The following is a 12,210-nucleotide window of genomic DNA, read 5'->3' as shown; positions in this document are numbered from 1 at the left end:
GGAGGCCGCACTAATTCGTAAGTTGCAAATAAGAGCCAAATAGATCTGTCACTAAATTTGCTGTAATTCTGTCATTTGACATGCATTACAAATGTATTATTAATATTAACACACCAAATGGTAACATCTCTTGTCTGGGCAGTTGCGCCATGTTTCCTGGGCCTGGATGGAGAAAATTATATGACTATAACCTGCCCCCTCCTCTGTGTCCAGTCCATCCTCTTGGGAAACCCAGTGATGGTGTTTCTTGTGCAAGATCCTGCATGGTTCCTTAGTGTCTAGAGCATAACCACATGCCACATATCAGACCCCTGGCGAGCCTGTCTGGCCTCCTTCCTGTCCAGCTTCTAGAATCCCAGGCAGTGCCCTGGCCCGCCAGTCCCCTCCACTCCAGCCCACCCATGCGTGGCTCCCCATCTCCAATGTACTTGTCCTCAGGCCCCTTCTCTGCAACACCACTGCCCTGACGGCCTTTCTCGGCCTCAGCAGCACCTGAACACTTCCACATGCTCTTTGTCCACCTGTCTCCCTGCCCTGGGCTCACAACTCCGCAGGGCAGGACATTCCGCCTTATCCATCTCAGTGTTTTCAGAACTTAGCACAGCGCTTAGCCCTGGTGCAGAGCAGACAGCTGGTCACTGTCGGCTAAAGGAAGGAAAGACATGAATGGGAGAGAAGCAGCTGAAATTTGCCCATCTTCCTTTTGTTAAGTCCCAGCTTCGGTCTAGTCTTATTTAACTTTCTTGTCTGATTTTACCTAACAGTCATTTTCTAAGCGTTGGGAGGGTTCAGAAGAGATACGCTTGATGAGTTTCCCCCCCTCCTTTTTTTTTTTTTTTTTTTTTTTGAGACAGAGTCTTGCTCTATCGCCCAGGCTGGAGTGCAGTGGCGCCATCTCGGCTCACTGCAAGCTCCGCCTCCCGGGTTCACGCCATTCTCCTGCCTCAGCCTCCTGAGTAGCTGGGACTACAGGCACCCGTCACCGCGCCCGGCTAATTTTTTTTTTTTGTATTTTTAGTAGAGACGGGGTTTCACCATGTTAGCCAGGATGGCCTCGATCTCCTGACCTCGTGATCCGCCCGCCTCGACCTCCCAAAGTGCTGGGATTACAGGCATGAGCCACCACGCCCGACCTCCCTCTTTGGTTTTAAAAAAATCAGAAGCAAATATGAGAAAAATGTAATAATTTGTTAATTTTGAGTATGAGTTGTAGCAGTATAAAGATACCTGTTTAAAAAAAAAGAACAATAAAAAAGAGAGAGGTGGAATAATGGATATACTACTTCTTCTTCTTCTTCTTCTCCTCCTCCTCCTCCTCCTCCTCCTCTTCTTCTTCTTCTTCTTATTATTATTTTGAGACAGAGTCTTGCTCTGTCACCCAGGCTGGAGTGCAGTGGCATGATCTCGGCTCACTGCAAGCTCTGCCTCTCGGGTTCAGGCCATTCTCCTGCCTCAGCCTCCCGAGTAGCTGGGACTACAGGCGCCCATCACCATGCCCGGCTATTTTTTATTTTTTTATTTTTTAGTAGGGACAGGATTTCACCGTGTTAGCCAAGATGGTCTCGATCTCCTGACCTCGTGATCCGCCCACCTTGGCCTCTCAAAGTGCTGCGATCACAGGCATGAGCCATCATGTCTGGCCTGGATATACTTATTTCTAAGATAGCAGATATTTGAGCACATTTGATTACTCAAAAGAGTTTTATCAAGTGGCCTTTGGTTTGGCATTTTTGCTATTGTTGTTGACAAACAGTTTTTATTTATCTTCTTCCTCCTCCTCCTCTTTCTTGCCTAGCTTTCTCTGGACAACCCTGGCAGGACCTTCTTGCCACCCATTTTCCCTTTAGACTCAGAGCTGGTGACACCGCCTGTCCTTCTCCAGCAGCTTCCCCACCTTGCTGTCCTAAGGCTGCTTCTCACAGTCACTGATTCCACAGCTCACCCAGCTTGTCTACACATCTCCAAAAGCAATCCCAGGGTCTATGGATTTGATGCTGGGGATTCTGAAGAGGACAGGCAGTGGTCTTTGGGGGGCATTAGGGGGGTCTTCTCCTCGCTTCCCTTAGCTGGTCCATAATCCTTCATTTTCCTCCCACAGCCTACTTTATCTACCTTTGTCCTTTCATCAAATTTAGACTTCTCTTTCCCCAGATGTTATTTTCAACTCTAAGAGCACTTGGAAAGTTCTGTGAAATTGGTAGGAACTTGTGGGGTTTTCTTCTGATCTTCCTCCCTGCACGCCTGCACAGGGAAGGCATGAGCAGACATCTCGCCCTGTGGTTTCCGGGGGTCGCTGTCGCCATCCTGACCATCTAGCTGGCAGGCCAGGCAGCACAGGGCGCACTGTGTGGCTTGGCACTCTCCAGCCTCGCACCGCCTGCCTGCACAGCAGCCTCTTTCTTGGGATATTCTTAAATGGGGCTGGGGTGGCATTTCTGAGGGGTGATGAATTGGCAGAGGTGCCGTGGGTTTACTCACCAAAAAGTGGGAGTGGATTCTGAAGAACTAAAAGTCTTGAATCTTAATAATGGCAAAAATAGCAAAAGTAGAAAAGGTGGCAAAAGATTTCTATGGCTATCAAACTATTATTGGATTTATTAAAGGATGCACATTCTTCTTAGAATCTTCTGCTTTCAAAGTACACGGTATACATTTCATGTCTACCAGGTTTTCTTGAACTCTCACTAAATTCCTAAAGTATTTGTTTACAGCAGGAAAAAACTCAATCATTTCTATTTTTCTTGGCTTAAAAAGTTACTGAGTTTCTCAATGCATTAAAATTACATGGCTCTGATATTTAAATGAAGAAAATACAAACATTTAACTGAAAAATTAAGCAAAAAAAAGCTTTTGTTAATTCAAGCTATCTTAACATGTTATTAACAAATATTTTAGACAGCGGTTAAACAAACTGGCCAAGAGATTATAAAATATAAATTTATAAACTTTTTTGTAAGCATCTTGAGGGCAAGAACAGTATCATTTTTATCTTTTATAATCTCTATAGTACCCACCGCAAGAAACACCGAGAGCCTGCAGAATGAATAATGCCAGTAAGAACCTTGCGTCTTTAAGGCAACAATGGTTTATAACAGCTGTTTGCAGGATAATCAAGAAACATCAAAAACAAGATTTTGAAAATCAATGTATAAGAAAGTGTATGTTAAAAACAACCCCTCATGTTTTTACAACTTCTCATAACACAGCACAAGGAAGAAATTAAGTGCTGTTTTAAACTGATGTTGACAATATGTAACCTCGCTGTTGTCATTCTGGGATGATCAAGGAAAAATGACTCATTAAAAAAAAAAAAAACCACCCTGAAGACTTCAATCACACACATACTCCTTTTTCTCTCTTTTTGACACTTTTTTTTTCTGAAGTGCCCAAACTGAGAAATATATCACCTTTAAATACCTCATCTTAACGGCTGCCCCATGAGGAATGTGACTCACTGCTGTATCAAGTAAACAGTAATATAACAGAATTTTGATACTTCTTTTCAGTGAATTTGACAGCAGTATCTTATTTTTTAAACATGTTATAGAAAGATTTTACACATGGCAGGTTATTGGACTTTTCTTATCCATGGGGATAACCTTAGTCTAGAAATTCTCTAGTGGACGTAGAAGAGGAAAACTGTGGCTCCATACTCCCCTGTTAATCCTGAAGAGCTGCTGAAACCATCAGTCCGAGTGGAGAAGCCGCAAGCGGGAGGGGTTGGATCAATTCAATGGGCACATGACAGTGGTTTCTCTGGAAAACACCTGTCACAGCCTAACCCAGAGGTGGCTATGAGATCCCTGCCCAGGGGCACCTTTTGAGTTTTGGAAAAAGTGAGGACAAAGTTTTGCCACAGAGGCAGGTACCTGGCATTTGTTCACTCTGGGGACAGAGAATGGGGAGGCGATGGCCTGGATGGTGTGGTCAGCTGTGAAATGCTGATCTCAGTTTGTTTTGTTTGCTGAGAAGAAAAAACAATGGGCAGAAGGAAACTTCAAAGTGTTATGATGGCAACACTCTTAACTTTCTTTTATAGCTTTTTAAAAGGTTGTAGTTTGAAGTAATTTCAAACTTAGAAAAGTTCCAAGAATAGTACCAGGAACCCTTGATTCCTCCTGAACCAGATTCACCAACTGTTATTTTGCCATAGCCGCTTTCTCTTTCTGTCTCTGTCACACATACACACGATCACACACTATGTACTGACATGCACAGACATTATGCCTCAGCCATTTGAGAGCAGGTTGCACACATCATGGTGCTTTTTCCCTGCATATGTCAGTGTGTATTTTCTAAGAACAAGAATATTCTCTTTCCTAACCACCGTCGGTATGTACCAAGTCCTGGAAATGTAAAATTCATGTAATACCAATATCCAATCCATAGTCCAACTGATGAAACTGATCCTAAAATGGCCTTTCATCAGAAATTTTTTCTCCAGTATAAAATCCAGTCCAGGATCACATTTTCCATTTGGACAGCATGACTCCCTAGTCTCCTTTAATCTGCAACATCGTATTTCTGAAGAACATAGGCCAGGTATTTTATAGACTGTCCCTCAAATTAAGTTTATCTTATTTTCCTTTACAATCAAAGTTATGCATGTTGATTGTAACACATAACTGATATGTCCTTTTCAGGATATGAACATAATAATTCTTTGTTCCATAACTGCTGATGTTAATTTTGATAACTTGGTTAAGGTGGTGTCCAATTTCTCCTCTGTAGAATTACTGTTTTCCTTTATAATTAGTAAGTAACTTGTGGAGGGGTACTTTGAGAGTACAAGTGCTCCTCAACCTACGATGGGGTTAAGTCCCAATAAATCCACTGTAAGTTGAAAATATCGTAAGTCAAAATGCATTTAGTATACTTAACCTACTGAATATGACAGCTTAACCTAGCCTATCTTAAACATGCTCAGAACACTTAACATTACCCTACAGTTGGGCAAAATCAACTCTCACAAATCTAGAGTGTTGACTATCTCATGTAATTATTGAGTATTGTGCTGCAAGTGAAAAACAGAACGGTTCACAGTCGCTGCCCAACATCGCAAAAGAGTCTCGTACCATGTATCACTAGCCTGGGAAAAGAGCAAAACTCAAAATTTGATGTATGGCTTCTACTGAGTATGTATCACTTTTGCACCACTATAAAACTGAAAAATTGTTAAAGTTTGACCATTATAGGTCAGGGACCATCTATATAGAAATAGCCTAGTCTTCATATATTGATGATTTTTCCCTGAATGGATTTTTATTACAATGCTTGCAAATTTGTGATTTTCCAATACTATCATTCTTTGTATATTTATTACTTGACATTCCATTCAGGAAAAGCATTTCATTTTCTCCAGTGTACGTATTTATACAAATATTTATCTACTAATATCATTATAATGCATGAATTCTTACTATCCTTCATTTATTTTAATCCCCAAAGCTGATGCCCCAGATGTGACCAGCAGGATCCTGCAGCTGGCTCCAGTGTCTTCTGACATGCCCCAGCAGCGACTGATCACTTCCTTACTTTCCTGGCACACAATGATCCAGGGCTATCCTGTACGTTCCCTACCCCGGGCCTGGAATCCACCCTTTCCCTAAAGAGGCCTGGTTCCTTTTAGTGGGGAAGAGTGTTTAGAAACCAGATCTGGGCAGTAGGTGAGCCCATTGCTACCAGGAGGCCACTGCTTCTGAGCCCTCTCAGTCAGAGTGAGGGTATGTGTACACACACACACACACACACACACACTCATGAGTTTACAATGATAGTGATAATTCCTTCCCAACCCCACAGGGTTCTCCCTTGCCTTCCCCTGCTTTATATTTTTATTTTCCTTCTTCCACAATAAAATCAACCTAGTTCCTCATTTGCTCAAACCTATAATACAGCATAATTTTAGAATTGCTATACTCATACCCTTATGAAAACTAAACCTATGAAGAAATGTTTAAGATTTGTTTGCAGTTCTTTTTGTTTCTTCATTAGACTGAGGGTATATCAGGTTCAAAAGTTACTGAAAACCATTTCCCCTCATTCAATGTGATTATGTTATTCATTTGAAATGCAGTTAGATCATTTGTTTCTTTTCAGCTTTACATTTGTCCCTGTCTTTTGGTTTGCTTGCTGAATATGTAAAACATTAACACGACTCAAAACCATACAAAAATGAAACCATGCCAAAGGCACACTCCCTCCCCATCCTCCCACCTCCTTGTTCCTGATCCTTTATAGAGAACCAATCTCATTAGTTTCTTGTATATATGAAGTGTAAGAGCATCTAAAACAAGCTACCATAATGCATTCCCACCCCCTACTCCCAACCAATAATGCCTTTCTCAAACTTGTAAGAACCACAGTAGCAAAAAAAGGCCCAAAGTCTCTATCATGGTGGCAGATGGACTGCTGTCACCATCTTTGTATTTACATGCTTGATTACTTTCAAGTCCTGTTGATCGAAACTGCTTCAACTCTGAAACATGGATTTAGAATGAGTACCAGCTATTACTGATGAATTACCTGTTCCTCGGAAACTTCTAGAGGAGGGGGCGCTGCTGGCTCAGACTGCCGACCACCCTGATAGTTTACATTTTGTCGCTGACGTAAAGGAGGAAAAAGACGATTCCAATTGATCATTCCTCCCTAAAAAGAGATCAACACACGGTTATCAGACACAGAAGGAGCAGAACCATCATAATGCTTGGAAGAGCTTTCTCTCAATGCAGTTACATCTATAGACTGGGAATGTAGTGTCATATTGATCTGCTCCAGGCAAGCAATTCGAATCCAAAAGTATCACAACATCCTTCAGTCAATAGCACAAAATTGGCACCTGCAGTAGGTGCTCAGGAGAAAAGAAAGTAATGGGCAGTGCAAAAGCTGTTTGTGCACGGTGGCTCTGGAAGGCAGTGAAAGACACATACAAACACTCCTAATTTCAGCCCGACTGTGACGCCACTGACTGCCCCAACTCCAGTGAACTCTTAGGAGCTCAGGGCTTTGCAGGGTGCGATAGAAAGGAAGACATGGAGAGGAGGCTAAATCACTGAGGGCAGCCAGATATCTGGTGTTTCCATCACGGCCCTTAAAATGCTTCCCCACTCAACCTTTCTTCTTCTTTTTTTTTTTTTTTTTTTTGAGACGGAGTCTCGCTATGTCGCCCAGGGTGGAGTGCAGTGGCCGGATCTCAGCTCACTGCAAGCTCCGCCTCCCGGGTTTTTACGCCATTCTCCTGCCTCAGCCTCCCGAGTAGCCGGGACTACAGGCGCCCACCACCTCGCCCGGCTAGTTTTTTGTATTTTTTTTTTAGTAGAGACGGGGTTTCACCGTGTTAGCCAGGATGGTCTCGAACTCCTGACCTCGTGATCCGCCCGTCTCGGCCTCCCAAAGTGCTGGGATTACAGGCTTGAGCCACCGCGCCTGGCCTCTACCTTTCTTCTTCTTATGGCTGAAGTAAATCCTGAGCGTGCCCAGTGCAGGAAGACTGTAGGCTGTGATAAAAACTCAGCAACAGGCTAGAGAGTATGAAGGGAAATCTGACAAACAGGGAAAAGGTGAGAAGTGAGGATCAGTAACCATCTCTCTGAGGGTGGTTCCACGGATCCTGAGGACCGACAGCAATGCCGTTCCTTGCTTAGTCTATGTCACCAACAACAAAAGAAGCCACCATGGGAAGAAAAATGCATCACATGCTGCTTTTAAAAAATCCATGTTTCTAGCTATATGGCAATCTTTGAATTTATTAATTTAAATCTCTATTTCTAGAAGTCTTTTAGTCCTGACAAAATTATAGACTAAGTATCTGAAAATCTTCCTACTATAAAGACCTAAAAATGCTATTAATAAATAAATATTTCTATACACAGCTAAACATGAAAGAAGTAAGTGGAGTCGCCAGGCCTCAGGAACAAGCGGGCGTGGAAAGCAGAGCCGCACACAGTGAGCATCCTGGGAGATGGGGGAGCACAGGTCCTGCTCACCCAGAACCACACTGGGTTTTATCACTGTTTGGGTTCAGAATGCGGCCTTGGGTCTGAAAGAGGCAGCAATTTTGAGCTCAATTATCTGTCTAAAGATACAATCTTCAAATGGCAGCACCCTCAGCGACACAGATGAAAAAAATCAAACTAAAAAGCCTGTCTTCCCCCGGGAGGCAGCAGGAGTCTTGGTCCTGCCTGAGAATTAAGAACCACAGGCAAATTTGGGGTTCAAGTTATACTATACATATGTGGTCTCAGAACCCATCAAAAAGTTACATAAAATTGGTTTTGGGATGGAGATACCTAAGGAGCCAAGCAAAAGCAAATGTCAAACTACTGTGGAGAGAGATTCTCTTGCCTTGGGGTTACATGGGATTTATGGTTAAAGCTCCAGTGGGGAAAAACTCAGAATTTAAAACTACAAAATCCACAAGGAAATCACCAATGATGAGCAAGTCGGCACACACAACACAGAGGAGGACTGGGTCCCCAAGGACCTGAATATAGGAGGATCTGAAAATGACTACACACTTCAAAAAGACTAGGACGTCACAGGAGGACCTTAAAGAAAAGAATAAAGTATTACGAGAAAAAACAGCTATGAAAAAAAATTAGGGAAACAAAAGCCACTCTCACCTCTCACCTCTTCCCTGCAAAAGATAAATCTAAAATATAAACACGTACACAAGTTGATGTAAAGAGACGGAAAAAAATCAGAGAAACACTAATCAAAGAAAGCTGATGTTGCTACATTCATGCCAAATAAATAGACCTCAAAGGCAAAAAAGGGCAGTATTAGGGATAAAATCAATAGAATACATGAATATATTTATATATAACACAATGGCATCAAAACACAGAAAGCAAAAATAAATAGAATTACAAGAGAAGTGGAAGCATCCAGACATATATTTAATTTTCAGCATATAACTCAGTAACTGATAGATCAACCAGCCAAAAAATAATAATATAAAAAATAAATGACAAGTTTATTTCTAAATGGACATATATACCTTGCATTTAATATTTAGAGAATATACATTCTTTTCCATTACATGTAAAGTATTTACAAAGTAATTGTGCACTAGATCCTATATGAAATATTCACAAATACCAAATCATAAACATTACACAGATTATATTCTCACCACAATGCAGTTAAACTAGAAATCAATATCAAAATAATAACTATAACAAAAAACCCCACACATTTGGAAACCAAAAAAATCCTCATAATGGAAATTAGAAGATATCTCAGAATGAATAAAACAAAACTATCACCTACCTATCAAAGTTTATGGGATGTAATAAAGTGGTTCATGTAATTTTAAATATTGAGCTTAAATTAAAAAAAGAAAACTGAAAATTAAAGGGTTATGTATACCTAATTTAATAAGTTAGAGAAAGTAACAATAATCTAAAGAAACGAGAAAGAAGAAAGTAGAAAGTTGACAGCAAATGCCAGTAAAGTGGAAAACAAAGAAACAGAAGGAGTCACTAAAACTCACTGCTGGCTGTTACAAAGTCAAATAAAATAGGCAAACCTGGCAAGCTTGATGAAAAGACAGATGAAGGAGCACAAATAAACAGTATTAAGGATAATACAAGGGATATAATGGCAGATTTTTAAAAAATCACAAGAATACTTTATTCATACCAATAACTTTGATGAATGACAACTTTCTAGAAAAGTATAACTTATTAAAACTTATTCTAGAGAAAACAGACATTGGTAATTATCTTTGAAAATTGCTCAGGACCATCTACTTTAAGCTGAGCCACATGTGAGACTCAGCAATTCCACTCCTGGATAAAGAAATTCAAACACGTGTTCATCAGAAGACATGGATTGGAATGTTCTCAGCAGCATTATTCAAAGATAGGAACTACCCAAATGCCCATCAACTATAGAATGGGTAAGTTATGGTGTATTCACATACCGTAATCTAATAAAGCAGTTTGGATGAATGAACTATAATGACATGCAACAATATGGCTGAATCTCTCAAATGATGTTGAATAAAATAAACATAAAAAGTACATTTGTATGATTACTATTATTATATAGCATGTACTTTTCTGGATATGTCATACTTTAATGTAATTGAAATAGTACTTAAAAATCTGCCCCCCAAAAACCTACAGGTGAAGTGTATGAAACCTTTAAGGACTCTTTATCTTATATAAACTGCTGTAGAGTACAGAAAAGGAAGGAGAGTTTCCCACCTAATTTTTTGAGCCTAGCATAACATTGTTTCCAAAATAGACAAGGCCATTATGAGCAAGAAAAATTATACAATATATAGTTTATTTTTCTTGGGTAGATATACTAATCCTAAATAAAAATCAGCAAATTCAATCCAACAATGTTTAAAAAATAATTATCTAGTATGATGTGCTATACTAGGATTTATACTCAGAAATCTTAGAAAATCTAGCAACATAATCTACACATTAACAATTTGAAGGAGAAAAATCACTATCTCAATAGGTATGAAAACAATTTGATAAAATTCAGTACCCATTCACGAAGAGACAAAAATGCCTATTACCAATTCTCGCATTCAGCACAAGTTACAGCATAATGAGAACAAAAACCAAACCCAAACAAAAATCTCAGGTAAAGATAGAAAAAGGGAAACAAAACTCATTATTCAAATGATGACTGTCTACCTAGAAAATCCAAGAGTGTTTACAAATGTCTCTCAAAGCATGAGAACCAGAGAGTATAATTAAAAAGTAACATTCCCTCTATTGAAATCATTTAGAGAATGTACGTACAAAAAATTACTATTTATAAATAGCAATAAAAAATATAAGGTAGTTAAGAATAAAATCAAACAAAAGATCTGCAAGATCTCTAAGTAAATGGAAAGATTCAGCATGTTCCTGAATTGAGCCTGGTAACATGTAATCCTATAATCTATCCAGACACTGCCAACTCCAGTCTAGCAGACTGCTGGTTCACTTCCAATATCCATTTTCCCTCTTTGAAAAAAACAGTTTTGGTTTTCTTGGGTGTGTATGTATGTGTGACTTGCTACCTTTCTCAGTTTCCCGCCACATTGACTAGGTTCTGACAATGGTATATCAACAGAAAGGGAATATGGGCCGACCAGGAAGATCCTCAGAGGCAGGGGCTCGCCCTTCTTAGAGGATCAGGTGGAGTCCTGTGCTGAGGTTACAGCAGCAGCAAGGAGCCGGGGGCTGACACCTTTAGGACGCTGCCCCACCAGCCTGGGCTGCCCACTGCTGGACTTCTGTACGAGATAGAAATAAACTACCTTGTTTAAGTTTCTGCTATTTTGTGTTATCTGTCATTTTGGAGTCAGACTCCTATTATTATTCCTATTCCCATAAATTATTCCTAACTGCTATATACTCAAAATTCAAAAGTATGCACGTGTGTATATTTTGGTGGGACTAGACTACTTGAAGTTAAAGCTCAAAACTAGGCATGACTATTTTGAAGAAGTATGATAAGAAAGGAGTTCTCTGCCAGTTATTAGGACTTAGTATTAGACTGCAGTAATTAAAGTCATGTGGTATTAGTGCAAGTTAGGCAAAAAGTCCAAACAGGAGACAGAGTCTAGGAATCAACAGTAAACACTGGCACTTGGTTGTGGGTCCGCACTGAATACACAGTCCTGGGACAACTGTCTATAGATAGGGAAAAGATAAAACTAGACCTTTACTTCACACCACCCACAAAAAGAAACACTAAGATTAAATATTTAAATGTGGAAAGCCAAACTGTGAAAATTTTTTTGAAGAAATAGGAGAATATTTTCATGTCATTAGGATAGGAAAGGATTTCTAAAACAGAAATATGAAGCATAAATCACAAAGAAAAAAGTGGTTAAAAATTACTTTACCTGCAAGAACTTTTGTATTAAAAGTTCAATTGTTACTGAATTAAATAAGACAAACTACAGATTGAGAGAAAATGTTTACAACATATAATTGCTATATGCTCAAAACTCAAAAGTTACAAACCAATGAGACTTAATAAATCAAAGACACTTATGAACTTATAAGACAACACTTAAAAATCAATGAGAAAAAAATAAGTGATTCAAGAGAAAAGCAGATAATGTATATGAATAGTCCATTTATAGAAGGGGAAATCCCAAGTCAAGAAACATATGAAAAGATATTCAATCTCACTAGTGTTAGAGAAAGGCAAATGAAAACAACAAGTTTTTTTTATACCCACAAGACTCGC

The 12,210-nt window shown here is 39.7% G+C and overlaps 1 protein-coding gene across 9 annotated transcripts in view; it reads right to left on the bottom strand.

Annotated features, from left to right (window-relative positions):
- The window catches only part of UBAC2 (UBA domain containing 2), a 189,989-nt gene that overhangs the window by 12,448 nt on the left and 165,331 nt on the right, over positions 1 to 12,210 (bottom strand). For all 9 annotated transcript variants that reach the window (XM_077973589.1, XM_077973591.1, XM_077973594.1 and 6 more), the window contains 1 exon segment: positions 6,526 to 6,648. In XM_077973589.1, coding sequence (XP_077829715.1) covers positions 6,526 to 6,648 — 123 coding nt within the window.

The sequence above is a fragment of the Macaca mulatta genome, chromosome 17 (assembly GCF_049350105.2).
Source record: "Macaca mulatta isolate MMU2019108-1 chromosome 17, T2T-MMU8v2.0, whole genome shotgun sequence".
NCBI lineage: Eukaryota > Metazoa > Chordata > Mammalia > Primates > Cercopithecidae > Macaca > Macaca mulatta.
Note: the sequence above shows the minus strand (reverse complement) of the source record. Positions and strands in the feature narration are given on the sequence as shown.